This window comes from Crocodylus porosus, unplaced genomic scaffold (genome assembly GCF_001723895.1).
Source record: "Crocodylus porosus isolate Cpor-Errol unplaced genomic scaffold, CroPor_comp1, whole genome shotgun sequence".
NCBI classification, from domain to species: Eukaryota; Metazoa; Chordata; order Crocodylia; family Crocodylidae; genus Crocodylus; species Crocodylus porosus.
In genome coordinates, this window is record NW_017728948.1 from 29,240,486 (window position 1) to 29,254,329 (window position 13,844).

The following is a 13,844-nucleotide window of genomic DNA, read 5'->3' on the forward strand; positions in this document are numbered from 1 at the left end:
TCCTCTGGTGCAACCACTAGATTGCCCAGCGTACCTTGCAGGGGCCCCACATTACCCGGTGCCTTCTTCATCCTCCCTATGTATTTGAAAAAGGACTTTTTATTATCCTTGATCTTGGACGCTAGTCCTAGCTCTATGTCTGCCTTAGCAACATAAGTTGGACAGCAGTGAAGTTCTTCATTTTTCTGTATAAATTTTATAGGAGTAGGAGAGATTCATATCATAGCGTAGCAACTTGCTTTGAATGACAGATGTTATGCTTCTGTTATGTCTGCTTTCAGTATTGCTATTTACCTTCCATACTGGCTGTACTAATGAAGAAAATAATTCCACTTTGTGTTGGTTTTACACAGGACTTTCCAAGTGTTGTAGTTGTGGGCTTGGGTAAGAAGAGCATTGGAGTAAGTGATCAAGAAAACTGGGATGAAGGCAAAGAGAATATTCGGGCAGCTGTTTCAGGTTAACATTTCATTTAATGTTTACTCCAGTTCTAAGTATTTGTTTCAACTATTAAACTAACACAGATGTCATGCACTGTATTTGGGATGAACTATTTCATTTAAGTTCATATGCTTCATCTCACATTTTGTTGAAAAATAGTAGGGGTACACTGACAGAGATTTTTGGGGCTGATACCAATAGCCATTTTTTAACAAGGCGTATCAGCTTATACCAGTCCGGTTTCTAATACCAGCCTAGTAACTTGAAGAGCAGTGTCCAGCTAGTAATTCTGTTGTGGTGGAAGGGGGGGGGGAAGGGGTTGGTGGAGGGCAGATCAAGGCCCCCCACAGTGAGGGAGGGAGTGGGGCTGGCTCATGGGGGGGTGGGGGGGCACCCGCTGCTGCTGCTGCTGCTGCATGGACCCCGGTAGGTGTGTTCCTCTTGGATTTGGGTGAGGTAGACTGCCGCTACGGGCTGGGGTCAGGGTGGTGCTGGGCTTTTCCCAGTGGGGGCTGGGCTGGGCTGGGGTGTGCTATGCTGTGCTCAGGGCAGGTGGCAGTAGCACTGGGAAGAGGACTACAAGGGTGCTGCAGCCACATCAAAAGTTGCTTTAGCCCCCCCAATTCCATCTCCCAGCTCCACTGACCACAGCTGCAGCTTACCCCTCCCCATGCAGATCTGAGGGGTACACACCCTCTGTGTCTTCTGGGGGTGCATGCAGCAGTGGGAGCTGCCATCCTCCCCCCTCCCCCCCGAACCCCCTGGACAAGCCATGACTCTGGCCCATGTACACCTCACCCTGGCTGGGCAGTGCCTGCCTCAGCCCCAGCCCCAGCCTCAGCCCTACTCCCTCCCTCGCCACAGGGGCTTTGATGTACACCCTACATCCCTTCCCTCTCCCCTACCCTTCCACCACAACAGACTTACCTGCTGGACACCCCTCTCCAAGCTGCCAGTCGGTGTTCCTAGCCACCTACATGGTGTGCTGTGGCTGTGCATATGCACAGGGCATTTAGCAGTCAAATTATCGGCCACATCAGGCCAATTTTTGATGCAGTCAATTTTCTTTATATCAGTGCCAGTCCTATATCAGACTGACGTATCGGTGCACCTCTAAAAATAGCACATAAAATCTAAGGATCTAGCTTGGAAAATGCATTTTCTCACTGACTGCTTACAAGTAGCTGGTCTTTCCCAGGTGAGGCCATCACTTTCTTCAGAGAGTAATCTTTCATTTTCAAAAAAGTATAGTTTTCCTGGGTTAGAGCAGTGCTGTTCAACTGATGGCCTGTGAGGCATTAAGTTGCGGCCCTTAGCTCCTCAGCCACTGCTCCTGCTGTTGCTCTGATTGTAGCAGCAGACAGAAACCCTGGGCTCTCTTCCCCTCCTTTGGTGGCTTTCTGTCCCTACCCCAGAGGGATAAGGCAGTGCTGTTTTGGAAACAGAGGGTGAGTCCAAGGCCCTGCGGGAACATGATGTACTGTTTGGGTGGTACCGCAGGGACATCTGTGCAGCACATGACATAGGGGTCTGTGGCTTGCCCTGATGTGGCCCTTGCTCATGTGGCCTGCAGTATGTATAGCCACTGGCTGCGTGGAAGTTGGACAGCCTTGGTTTAGAGGTTTTCATTAGAGGGTTATCCATGCAGCAGCATCTTCCTGAGCGTTCAGATAGACAGTTCTAATATCTGCTGCTCAACCTTTTCCAAACTGTAGGGAATTGAAAAGGCACTTATTTATTTCATTGCTTCTGTTCAAAGTAATTTGATAAGTCTTTTAATTACAATCTCATGCTAATTTTGCACTTAACTTTGCACACGTTATGGCCCTAGATATTTATTCATGTTACTTAGATTTATAGGTAAGATTTCATTTTATGCTGTGAGGGAGGTTTACATAAAAAAAATTTTAAAAGCATTTCCTTATCTGTGGAAGCAGAAGGAGCTTTTGAGGTTGCAAGGTCTTTCTCCTATCTCTGAAAGTGTACTCTAGGTAATGAAATATGGTTATAAGGCATCCAGTAACTTCATAAATTCTCTTTCTAGAATTTGAATTAGGAAGGATTTCATATTTGACAAACTCAAACCTTATGATTTATTATTTTTACTGAAGCAGGTAGGAACTGTAACCAAGAGCATCATGCTGAGCTCTGTACACACAAAACAAAAACACTTCCATGCCCCAATTTAAGACAGGGACAGACAGATTGGGAAGTCCAAAGAAGCAAGTGAGAGTGCTGATTGATATTACGGGGCCTGTGGCTTAACCTTCGTTAAGTTTTTCATAGGCAAAGGAGAGTTTGTATAGTATGTTTGGATTTTCTGCCAGTTATAAAAGTGGCTGTAACAAGGTTTTTGCAATTTTTTTAAAGGTAAGTTTATTAGCAATATATTGCACTACAATTTTATTTGTGACGGCCTGAAACTTTGATTACCAAAATGCCCCAGAATTGTGTAGTTATCTCTTTTTTTCATGAGGTTATTGTGAAGTGCTTATTGGCTAAGTTACTTAATAAATTATATTCAACGTGAATAAATGTCTGAATATTACAAATATGTGGCCTTTTTAATTGTGGATATAGCCTTTGCTGTTGGATTTTTTTTGGATGGTTTCTGTCTTTTTACCAGGTGTCCGTAATACTTGTTTTTTCTCCTTGAAAATAATTGCTTCAAAGCCTTTTGTTGAGGACACAATCTTATCAATGTCTTGTTTTATCCAGTTGGATGCAGGCAGGTTCAGGATCTAGAGATCCCTTGTGTTGAAGTGGATCCCTGTGGAGATGCTCAGGCTGCTGCAGAAGGAGCCATCCTTGGATTGTATGAGTATGATGAGTTTAAGAAAAGAAAGAAGCCTGTCGTTACTCCTCAGCTACATGGAAGGTGATGGCAAACAAAGTTGTACTTTTAAAACATTTGGATACTTAGCGTATGTGACACTTCTACCTCACTATCCCTTTTCCATTTGATCAGCATTGCATGAAATATTTTAGCAACCAAGTTATTTCTACAGCATTTGCTTCACAGGCTAATCACTGCTGTCACTGTTGGTATATTATGGGGGCAAGAACAAATTAAGCAACAAAGGCCTTGAGATTAAGAAAGAAGAAGGGGCAAAACACCTCTGTCTTTTATGAGCTATGTGGTACTTTTCATAGTCCCATGAAGTCTGGGAGTTGTCTCTATTAATGAACAAACCCTTCCCAGGAAAAGGAAATGCTGCACCAGATCTGGCAAACAATTCATCTAATACCCAGTCACTAGCTGTAGCCAGTACCATATATATTGGAGGAAGTCCAGCCCCCCGCCCAAAGGGCAGGAAGTCAGCTGGGGTCATAGGATCCCAGCAAGATAAGCATCCAATTTGCTCTTGAACGTGTTCAATGTAGGTGCTTGAACCACCTCTGATGGCAGGCTGTTCCAGACCTTGGGTGCTCGGACAGTAAAGAAATTCTTCCTTATGTCCAGCCTGAAACGGTCTCACAGTAGTTTATGACCATTCGACCTCATCATCTCTTGGGGCGCTCTGGTGAACAAATGTTCCCCCAGGTCCTGGTGGTCACCCCTGATAAACTTTTAGGTGGCCATCAGATCACCCCTGAGCCTGCGCTGTCACTCAGGAGCTGAAAGTAATAACAGTTTTCTCATAATAGAGTTTCCCTAGCAAAGTTCTCCAATTTTCCTTTTTTAACTCTGGTGCCTTTTGTTGTAACCTTTTATTACTCCAGTAACTTGTAGGTCTCCTGCATTTACACCCTATGTGAAAGAAATATCATTCCTTGAGTGTAAGTCCCAGGTATACATGGTTAAATAGTGTAAGCTTCTCCCTTGAAAAACTCTTTTAGAAATAATCTAGAGAAAGCTAATGTTTTTAAGCATATCCTGCTCATAGGAAGGTAGGGCTGGAAGGGACCTCACAATGTCACTTAATCCAACACTCCACTCAAGACAGGATCCTACATGACTAAATCATCTCAGTCAGTTGTCTTTCTAACCTGCTCTCAAAAACTTCCATGGATGAAGATTCCATGATTTCTCTGGGTATCCTGTTCTAAAAACAAAGGCAACTGGACATGCAGCCAAGAGCCTCAGGTCAAGGTGGCTGTGGGTTTTGAACCCAGGTCTTTGCCTTGAGAAGCTGGCAGGCTAACCCCTGGGCTACAGCAGCAAGCATAACCATACTTGTATACCATAATGTTGCATTTATCTGTTTTCCCAGTTAGCACCGCCTTTTTCTTTACATTACTGGTCTCTGAAATAGTAACATCTCAGAAAATGCTTGCTCTTGTGGCTACCAGTGCAAGTTGGATTAGAAGAATTGTGTTCAGTTCCCAGCTGTGTTGCAGACTTCCTGTGTAACCTGGGGCAAATCACTTAATTTCTTGGTGTTTCAGTTTCCCACAGGTAAAACGAGAGCAATTATTCTTTCCTAGTTAGGATGTAGAAGTGCCTCTCTGTGAACATCTTAAGCTGTTGACAGTGACCAGTAGGGCTGTGCGAGGCTTCAGACAGAGCTTCAGATTCGGAGAAGCTTCGGGGTCTGAAGCAGCACATCTGGGTTGAAGTGCTGGCCTTGTTAGGCTTCCCAAAGCGGTTCGGAGCTCCCGAAGAGCTTTGGAGCCGCCTCGGAGATCCTGCCATAGAGTATAATGGGGAAACAATAAAGTATCTATACCTTTGTTGTTTTTTGTCCAATTTGGATGAAGTTTTCAGGGGTGATAGACTCTACAGAGAGGATGAAGCCTGCCAAGTTTCAAGAAGATCGGTGCAGGGGCTTTGAGAGGAACGGCACCCCAAATTCTTGAAAGCAAAACTCATGTCACATCTAGGCGTTACAACATATCGGGGTGAAAACTGCAGGGGTGGTAGCTCTTACTGAGGCCGCAAAATCTGCCACGTTTCAAGGAGATAGGTGCAGGGGTTTGGGGGGAACTGCCCCTCAAGCTGCGGACAATCAAAACTCTTGCCATGGGTGCTTGTGGGACTGACTGTCTCTGGCTTGGGGCCTGGGAGACACTACTGCAGGCCTAGCTGCTGTGTTACCAGTTACCAATCAGGCAATCATGATTCACTCTGGAACAGCTCAATACACAGGACCTAGCTACTACATAACGACTTAACGAGCATCAATTAGCACAAGTTTTCTTGGCACAAGTTTTGCCTGTCAGCAGGTAGGGGTGCAGGGCCACAGAACCCCCTGCACCGATCTCCTTAACAGCTGGCAGGCATCTTGGTCTCAGCAGGGGCCACCATTGCTGCAGCTGTCACTGTGCTGCGCCTTAACACGCGCAGTGTCACTCATGTCATGAGTTTTGCTTTGTGGCCTCAGTAAAAGCTACACCCATGCAGTTTTGACCCCCACCCCGTGGTATAACACACAGCCGTGACATGAGTTTTGCTTTCAAGAATTTGGGGTACAGTTCCCCCCAAGCCCCTGCACTGATTTTCTTGAAACTTGGCGGGTTTCATTCTCTCGGCAGAGGCTACTATCCCTGCAAGTTTCATTTAAATCAGACAAAAAACAACAAAGTTACAGATATTTCATTGATTTTCCCATTATACCCTATGGCTGGATCTCTGAGGCGGCTGCTTCAGCCGGATTGAGGCGGAAACCTGGTCCGGAGCTCCGGATTGGATCGTGGCCATCCGAAGCGGCCAGATCCAAAGCAAGATTGGATCGCTGCTGACTTGTGCAGGCCTAGTGACCAGAGCTGTGCTGTGGAGCAAGAATCCTTCTCAGGCTTCACTTTCATCTAATAATCAAGGTTCACAAAAAAAGGATGGACACTTGGAACGTAATAATTTCCAGAATCAGCATAATTAAGGTGAACACATTTTGGATAATTTTCTAGATCAGGCAGGGGTAGGCAACGTTTTTTGGCTGGAGAGCTGAAAAAAACACCACAATGCCTACCTTGGAAGGTGCCGGAGTGCTGGCATGCCAGAAAAACAAAACGAGGGCAAGGGGTACATGGCAGGATGCCCTCCTTGTGCCCCCTGCCCCCCCACCCAAAGCCTCTGCCCCCCAGCTCAGGATCTGGCTGCCAGCAACTACCCTGGCAGGGGCCACCCAGAACTGGGGCCAGCTGCAGCTGGAAGGGTCCAAACAGCTGTGCCAGGCTCTGGCATCAGCTCCGTACCGGCACGTGCACCCGCATGTCGGAGCAGGCAGTGGGGGGTGGGGCATGAGGCAGCGCAGTCCCAGTCTCTCCCCTGCTCCCGGCACGGAGGTGATAGCAGGGTTCTGGAGCCCGGCACAGCTCTTTGCAGCCAGCTTAGGCTCTGGGCAGCTGCAGCAAGCAGAGGGCTGCAAACAGCTGCACAGGCCTCCATAGCTCCGGCATCAGCTCCAAGCTGGTGGTGACTCTGTGTGCACCTTGGAGCTTCCAATGGGGCAGCGCAGCCTGCCCTGAAGTGCCCGTGCAGTCGCCACCAGCATGGAGCTGATGCCAGAGCAATGGAGCCCGGCATAGCTGTTTGCAGCCTGCTTGCTGCCGCTGCCCAGAGCCAGGGCTGGCTCTAAACACCTGTGCCAGGCTCCGGAACCATGCTATCACCTCCGTGACGACAGCGGGGGAGAAACTGGGGCTGTGCTGCCTCAGGCCCCTCCCCTACCACGCACTCCAACTTGCAGGTGCATGCACCAGCCTGAAGCCCGGCACAGCTGTTCAGAGCCTCCTGGCTGCAGCCAGCCCCGGCTCTGGGTAGCTGCTACCAGCCGGGAGCCTGGGCTGCTCCAAACAGGAAGCTGGGATGCTGCCAGCCCTGCTGGGAGCAGCTGGGGCTCCCAGCTGGCAGCAGCTACCCAGCTCCGGGGCTGGCCGTGGTGTGCCGAGCAAAATGGCCTCACATGCCATGCTCAGCACGCATGCCAGGGGTTGCCAAACCCTGTTCTAGATAATTCCGTATCTACTCACTGCAGGGTCCTTACAAGTACTTCTGAAGCATCTGGTGGCAACTGCTATCGGATGGGTTACTGGCCTTGGATCTGATCCATTACTATCCTCATCTTTTGTCACATCCCTTTGTACCATACAGTTGGGCAGTTTTACTTTCAGAATGTAGGAAGCAGCTAAACGATGATGAACCTTCCTTTTCAAGGGTTCATAATGATGTTAATTATGTGATTTTTTCCAGTGATGGAAAAGAAGCCTGGCAAAAAGGTACAATCTATGGTGAAGGTCAAAACTTGGCCCGGCACTTGATGGAGGCCCCAGCAAACTATATAACACCAATTAAATTTGCTGAACTTGTTGAACAGAAACTCAAAGCTGCTCATAGCGGCGTGAAGATCCATATCAGGTGAATTCAGTTTAAATCATTCCCTTGGAAATTGTTGTTGGTTTAAGGTGTAGCATATAAAATGTTATAGGGGTTTTCCCATTTTTTCCCTGTTGTCATTTTAGTGGACAAGTGAAAGGCAGATATTTATGTGTAAAACGTAAATAAATGAGTGTTGTAGTTAGTGCCCAGCAATTGCGAGTTACTCCTGTTTTGAGTATTAAGGATCCTAGCCACCTCAGTAGGCTGAGGAAGCACTCTAGGAGAAGGTGAACAAGTGAGCTACCGGGTCAGTATGACGAGCAGTTCACAGGGTGCATCTACATGTTGTATGGTGACGTTACTATGGCGCTGGGCTTTAGTACTTTTTTTGTACTTCCTTTAGTATCTTTGGAAGTACCTAAAGCATGACACAGTACAGGCAGTTACTGTGCCATACACGCGGTGCACAGTTAGATTTTGCTGCTATGTTGCTGTAGTGGCATGCTATACCGTGGGAGCATGCTGCTGCGGCAACGGAGCTGGCAATCATGTGTAGACCTGCATGATCTCTGTGTCACCTTAGTGTGCTGTGCAGCGCCGTAAGGTGATGCGTGCACACACCAATAGAGTGCTAAAGAGAGAGCTTGAAATAAGGATCAGTGAATAGACTAGAGGTACCACTTCCCATCTTTTTAGTATCTGTTTCATGTTACTTTTGTTTTATTATTTTTCTAATTAATTCTACATCCCTAATTCCAGTTCATATTTATTCACATTTTGGAAATGGTAAGCAAACAGACATTACTTGTCATTAATTTGCCCAGAGCTTGTAGTACTTTCCTCGATACCATAGATCTAACTTTGTGCTTTGGCGCATTCAGGTGCAGTCTCATGACCATTTTATTCAGATCCCCCAGAAAGCAAGGTTGGAGATATGAAGGTCTAATATTTTTCAGCCCTATAATTTCTTTAAAAAAAAAAAAAAGGCAACCCACCCATGAAGGAGTAGTAGTGGATGGGACTTGATTTATTTTGCAGTCTGTTATCTAGGGGATTATAGCATTATTTGAAGATAAGTTTATAACTTCTTATGAGTTTTATAATTTTTTTTGTACAGATGGTTCAGTTTAATTAATTTTATTAAAATAAATATTGTATGTATTGCAGATCAAAATCCTGGATAGAAGAGCAGCAGATGGGAGCATTCTTGAGCGTAGCTAAGGGTTCAGAGGAGCCTCCAGTCTTTTTGGAGATTCACTATTCTGGCAGCGCTAATACAAATGACCCTCCATTGGTGCTTGTTGGGAAAGGAGTTACATTTGATAGGTAATCATATTAATATTTGACCCACTTGTGGTTTTTGTTTGAAGCAGCAAAATATTTGCTAGTGTGCCACTTGCTTACATTCCCAAAAACATGCTAATTATCTAAAGCTCTTCTGTTTTGTTGTGTAGTGTTAAATTGCAGGGCAAGAGGGAGGAATGCCAGCAAATATGCCAACAAATTAAAGAGTTTATCAGATTGAAGATACTAATAAGCTTATTAGTGCTACTGTTTGTTCTTCCTTGGAAAATCAACAGTATTTTAAATTTAAATAGATATCACCTTTTTTTTCTTTTGAAAATCATTAAAAGAAAGGAGTTTCTTATTGGCCAACAAGAGCATCTTGCTTTAATACATTTTGGGAAACACTGGAATTTTATAAATCTCCCTCTTTCTAAAATGAATGTTTTGCCAGTTTTTTTCTCAGCCAGTAAAATCTCTATGTTTCACTCATTTAGCAGTAATAGCAATAATTTTTGTTTAATAAATTTTCTCCTAGAACTATCTGAAATAAGAATAGAGTAGAAATAGAATGAATAAATAGAATAAAACTTTATCAGAAATGCAGGGCTTCAATAGCAAAACTTAATAAAGATCTTAACCTGTAGCAGAGTATATCCATGGGTTTAAATATATCAAGTAAATGTATGTAAAACAGGACCTGTCAAGTAAATATGCTTCTGTCTTGCTCGTTTGCCAAGTTGAGGATCCTGTGTTTCCTTTGTACAAGTCAGCTCCTGTAGTTAGTGTTATTTTTTCAGTTGTTTCAAGGGAATTGCAGCATCTTCAAGATGAGTTCAGTATGTAAAGGGAAAATATTTAAAATGCTTTTGTCCTGAAATCTATCTAGGTGTTGTATGTACCTCTGGTATTGTCTTGATATGAGCTCTTATGGAAAAAAATTTAAAACTTTGTTTATGAAAACTTTGTCTCTTGTCTTTTAAAAGTAATTTTAAGAAGTGTATTTTGATCAGTAAATCAGCCTGGAAACTTACTTGCTGCAGAGGGTCAGAGAGGCTGATTTGTGCTTGGTCAGTTTCTCCAGAAAAAAAACCTAAGGCAGAAGAAAAGTCTTCTAGAGTACAGCACTGTGTCTACTGCTGTCTGTGCCAATGGGGGGCAATTTTTTTCAGTATGCTATAAATTGACCCCATAGCTTCCTGAAGTGTCACTCCAATCCTCTTCCCAATCTGCTTCTCTGCTTTCTGTTCCATACCCTGTTAACCCTGTCTGATGTCCTGCTCTGCTTTTGTCTTCCTGATCTCCTGCTCCTTGCTTGATCTCATGCTTTGCTTTCTGCTCCTTGCCTAATCTTCCCCCCGTGGTCTGTCCCCTCCGTGATCTGTTGTGTGCCACACACACAGAGGCTGGCCATGCCACTTGTACTCATGCTGCAGGTCAGCCATCTCTGCTGTATGCCTTCACATAGGCCAAAGCTATTACTTCATCTCTACCACTCTCATGCATAGAGTTGGCTAGTAAACTGATAGGTCCCACAATTAGTACTGTATTTTCTTGCATAATGCATGCCCCCAAATAAGACACGCACCATGTTTTTGGGAAGATGGAATACAAAAAAAAGATTATTCCAGAGATGCATAAAGCAGGGACAGAGCCTTATTTTCAGTGTATTCATCTTCTCTTTCCTGCTTATCAAGAGCTGAAACCCTAGCTGCTGAAAACTAATCTCTGTGGGTGGATCTGTGATTTTTGAAAAGAGCTAAAAACAGTCTGCAGCAATATGGAATTGGAGAAAAGAGACCAGGAGTAACTAGAAGACAGTAAATTTGCTAGAAGAAATATTAGCTTGATAAATGGAACATCAAGATCATTAGAAAGGAGATATGATCATAAACACCTGTGGAGTGAAGATCAGTGAGCCATGGACTAAACTGATTCCCTAAACTGTCTGAATAGAAATGCCACTGTGGCTGGAAGCAGCAATCAAAGCAGGGTGTTGCTGACGTGGGGTGCTTCTGTGCTCAAGACACACATCCCAATTCTGGGAACTGATGTTTAGGCAAAAGGTATTTGTGGTATCCAAGTAAATATGGTATTAATGTAATGCTTTGAGTGAGTTGGGAGTGCAGGAATCAAAGGTTCCACAGCTCCTCTCCTGGTGAGAGGATGATGTCTCTTGACATAAGGGAAGAGAGCTCTTTACATCTTTGCATTCTTCCTTTCTAATATAGTATCTGATGAAGCAGGATGTCACCTACGAAAGTTTATGCCCCTCTAAACCTGTTAAGGTACCACCGTGCTCCACCTTCTACTGCACTTGAGACTAACACAGCTAACTACCTCTCTTTTTCTTCCTGTCTGTGAAACTGGAGAGCGCTTAGAGTAACTAGCAGTGGAGCTTAGCTACTCATTTCTGATGCTGTAACCCCCTTAAAGGTTATCCTCTGGGTGAGCTTAACTAAGCGAGGATGAATTCTGGCTAGTTCCCCTCTAATACTATGATATGTGGAAGGGGATGCGTTCCTCATTATCAATACATTCTTCAATGACATTGCCATGAACCAACCATAAAACATAAGTTGAATATCCCTGGGACAGGGCAAATTTAAGAGTCTGCATCATGCAGACCTGGCATCCTTTTGCTTCTAAAAATGAAATAGAGCCTCAGTGGGATGGCAGGCATGGGACTGACCTAAATGATTGTGTGTGTGTTTATTTTACTGCAAGCATGATGAGGCTGTAATGGTCCAGAAATGATGCAGGAGGAAAGGGTTTCTTAGTGATATCTTTTATTAGACAAATTACATAGTTGGAATAAAGTTTTAGACAATCTTTCAAATGCAAGACATTCTTTATCAGGGATACAAGAATTTCATGTGTTCAAACAAGCTTATATTCCAGCTTCCTAACTGGTCCAATAAAAATGTCGCCCTAAGAAATCCTTGCTGCTTATTTATTCATTTTGGCTTTATATAGCTTTCAATAAGGGATGTAATTTTTGGAATAAACAGTTGCCTACAGAGCATCTGCTTTTGCTTTGAAATGTGTTTGGGCAGAATGAAAAGACTATAGTCCTTACAGCAGTTGGTCTCAAAACCTTTTTTTGCTTGAAACAGCAACTATTGAGTAATTCATTAATCTGCTCTACTTTATACTGATTTACTATGGCTACTACTTTGCCCATGTACTATGGTGACTGGCTTGTGAATTATATTTGGAAGAATAATGCACATTTGTTGTGTTATATTCAGTACATTGCAAATTAGGAGTGGTTTTATTATGTTCTATTAAGCTACTACAAAGAGATGATTTGGACAGATCTTATTTTTTACAAAAATCAGGTATGCTGCTTTTAAGGACACTTACAAAGTTTTGCTAAAAAAAAATGACCTCTCTACCCTGCATTTATTGATGTTACTGTTAAAATATACTGATGAACCCAAGAGCTATTTGAAAGTCATGTAGTGTTAAATTCATAATTGTTGAATGGGATTTTCTATTCTGCACCTCTCCAGTGGTGGCATTTCATTAAAGCCTTCTTCGGGTATGGATGCAATGAGAGCAGATATGGGAGGAGCAGCGACTGTGTGCTCAGCCATTGTAACAGCAGCAACGCTAAATCTACCTCTTAATATAATTGGTAAGTAAGAGGAGGGGACAAAACATCATCAAATACTAGATTTAAATTGTTAGGCAAAGCTATTTTTAGGATCAGTAAGGAAGTTGTACTTTCACATCATAATAGAATTGTGGGGTTGGAAGGGCCCTTGAGTCACCTTGTCTAGTCCTCTGCACCAATGCAAGATTCATTGTTCCTAAACTATCCCAAGTAGGTCCCTGCCCAGTCTCCCAACAAAAGAGTTTTTACAGTTTTCCTAATCAGGGGCACTTGATGGTTCCTTTCAGTCATTTTACCTACTTGCCCAGTCTCTTTCATGATGACGTGTGTGTGTGAGGAGATATTTTGCCAATTTGTCAAAAATGGCCTGCCCTAGGAGACCAGAGCATAATGTAAGACTGGATAAAACCAAAATATAATTCATGCAGAAGTCATGGGTATAAACATTTGGATCTCTCACTGCTTAGACTCCTGGTTAGGATTTGCTTGGTATTGCATGTCTAAGATATTTATGCGTCAATTTAACCGTAAACTTTTATGGTGTTTGAGATCTACAAAATAAGGAAATTAACACTCAAAGAATCAACACTTGCATATGCTAATACAAATTGATGGGTAATCTCTTAAAATAGGGTGGTGCATTAGAAATTGTGCAGATGAAAATGTGACTAGTTTTGACACCCATTTCATGAATGAAGGAATACAGGCAGTCCTTGACTTATGACTTTTCAAGTTACAATGAACACCATTTATGATGTTTGTAAATTGACGCCTTGTTTCAAGGTTCCCACGCTGGTTTTGCCTTTACAATGGTCGACACCACTGCGTCCAGGTGGTAAGTCTGTTGTGGTGCGGGAACAGGGGGAGGGAAGGGGTGTGGGGGACACAGATCAGTGCCCTCCCCCATGCCCTGCCGCTGCTTGCCCAGCCAGGGTGAAGCTGCTTTTCATTCGGGAGGCATGGGGAGGTCAGGCCAGATCCCATCACTGTGTACCGCTTGTCCAGAGGCAGTGCGGTAGCTCAGTCTTGTGCCGGCCCCACACCAGCTGGGCATGTGACATGGAGGCATAGCCCCTGCTCCCAGTCCTTCCACCCAGAGCACAGCCTTGGCCTCACCTGCCCCATGCAGACCCTGGGGCATATGCCTCTTCCCAGCCCCATCCCCCAGTGCCTTCCTGGACCAATGGCAGGAGCAGTGGCAAGAGCCACTGGACAAGCTGCCACACGAGCAGCTCCTGGACC

General features: G+C 44.3%; 1 protein-coding gene across 1 annotated transcript in view; it reads left to right on the top strand.

Annotated features, from left to right (window-relative positions):
• LAP3 (leucine aminopeptidase 3) overlaps positions 1-13,844 on the top strand; it is a 37,956-nt gene that overhangs the window by 10,820 nt on the left and 13,292 nt on the right. Inside the window, exons 4-8 of the mRNA XM_019552573.1 lie at positions 354-459; positions 3,160-3,319; positions 7,574-7,738; positions 8,867-9,025; positions 12,499-12,623. Of these exons, the coding sequence (XP_019408118.1) occupies positions 354-459; positions 3,160-3,319; positions 7,574-7,738; positions 8,867-9,025; positions 12,499-12,623 (715 nt within the window). The remainder of the gene's footprint in view (positions 1-353; positions 460-3,159; positions 3,320-7,573; positions 7,739-8,866; positions 9,026-12,498; positions 12,624-13,844) is intronic.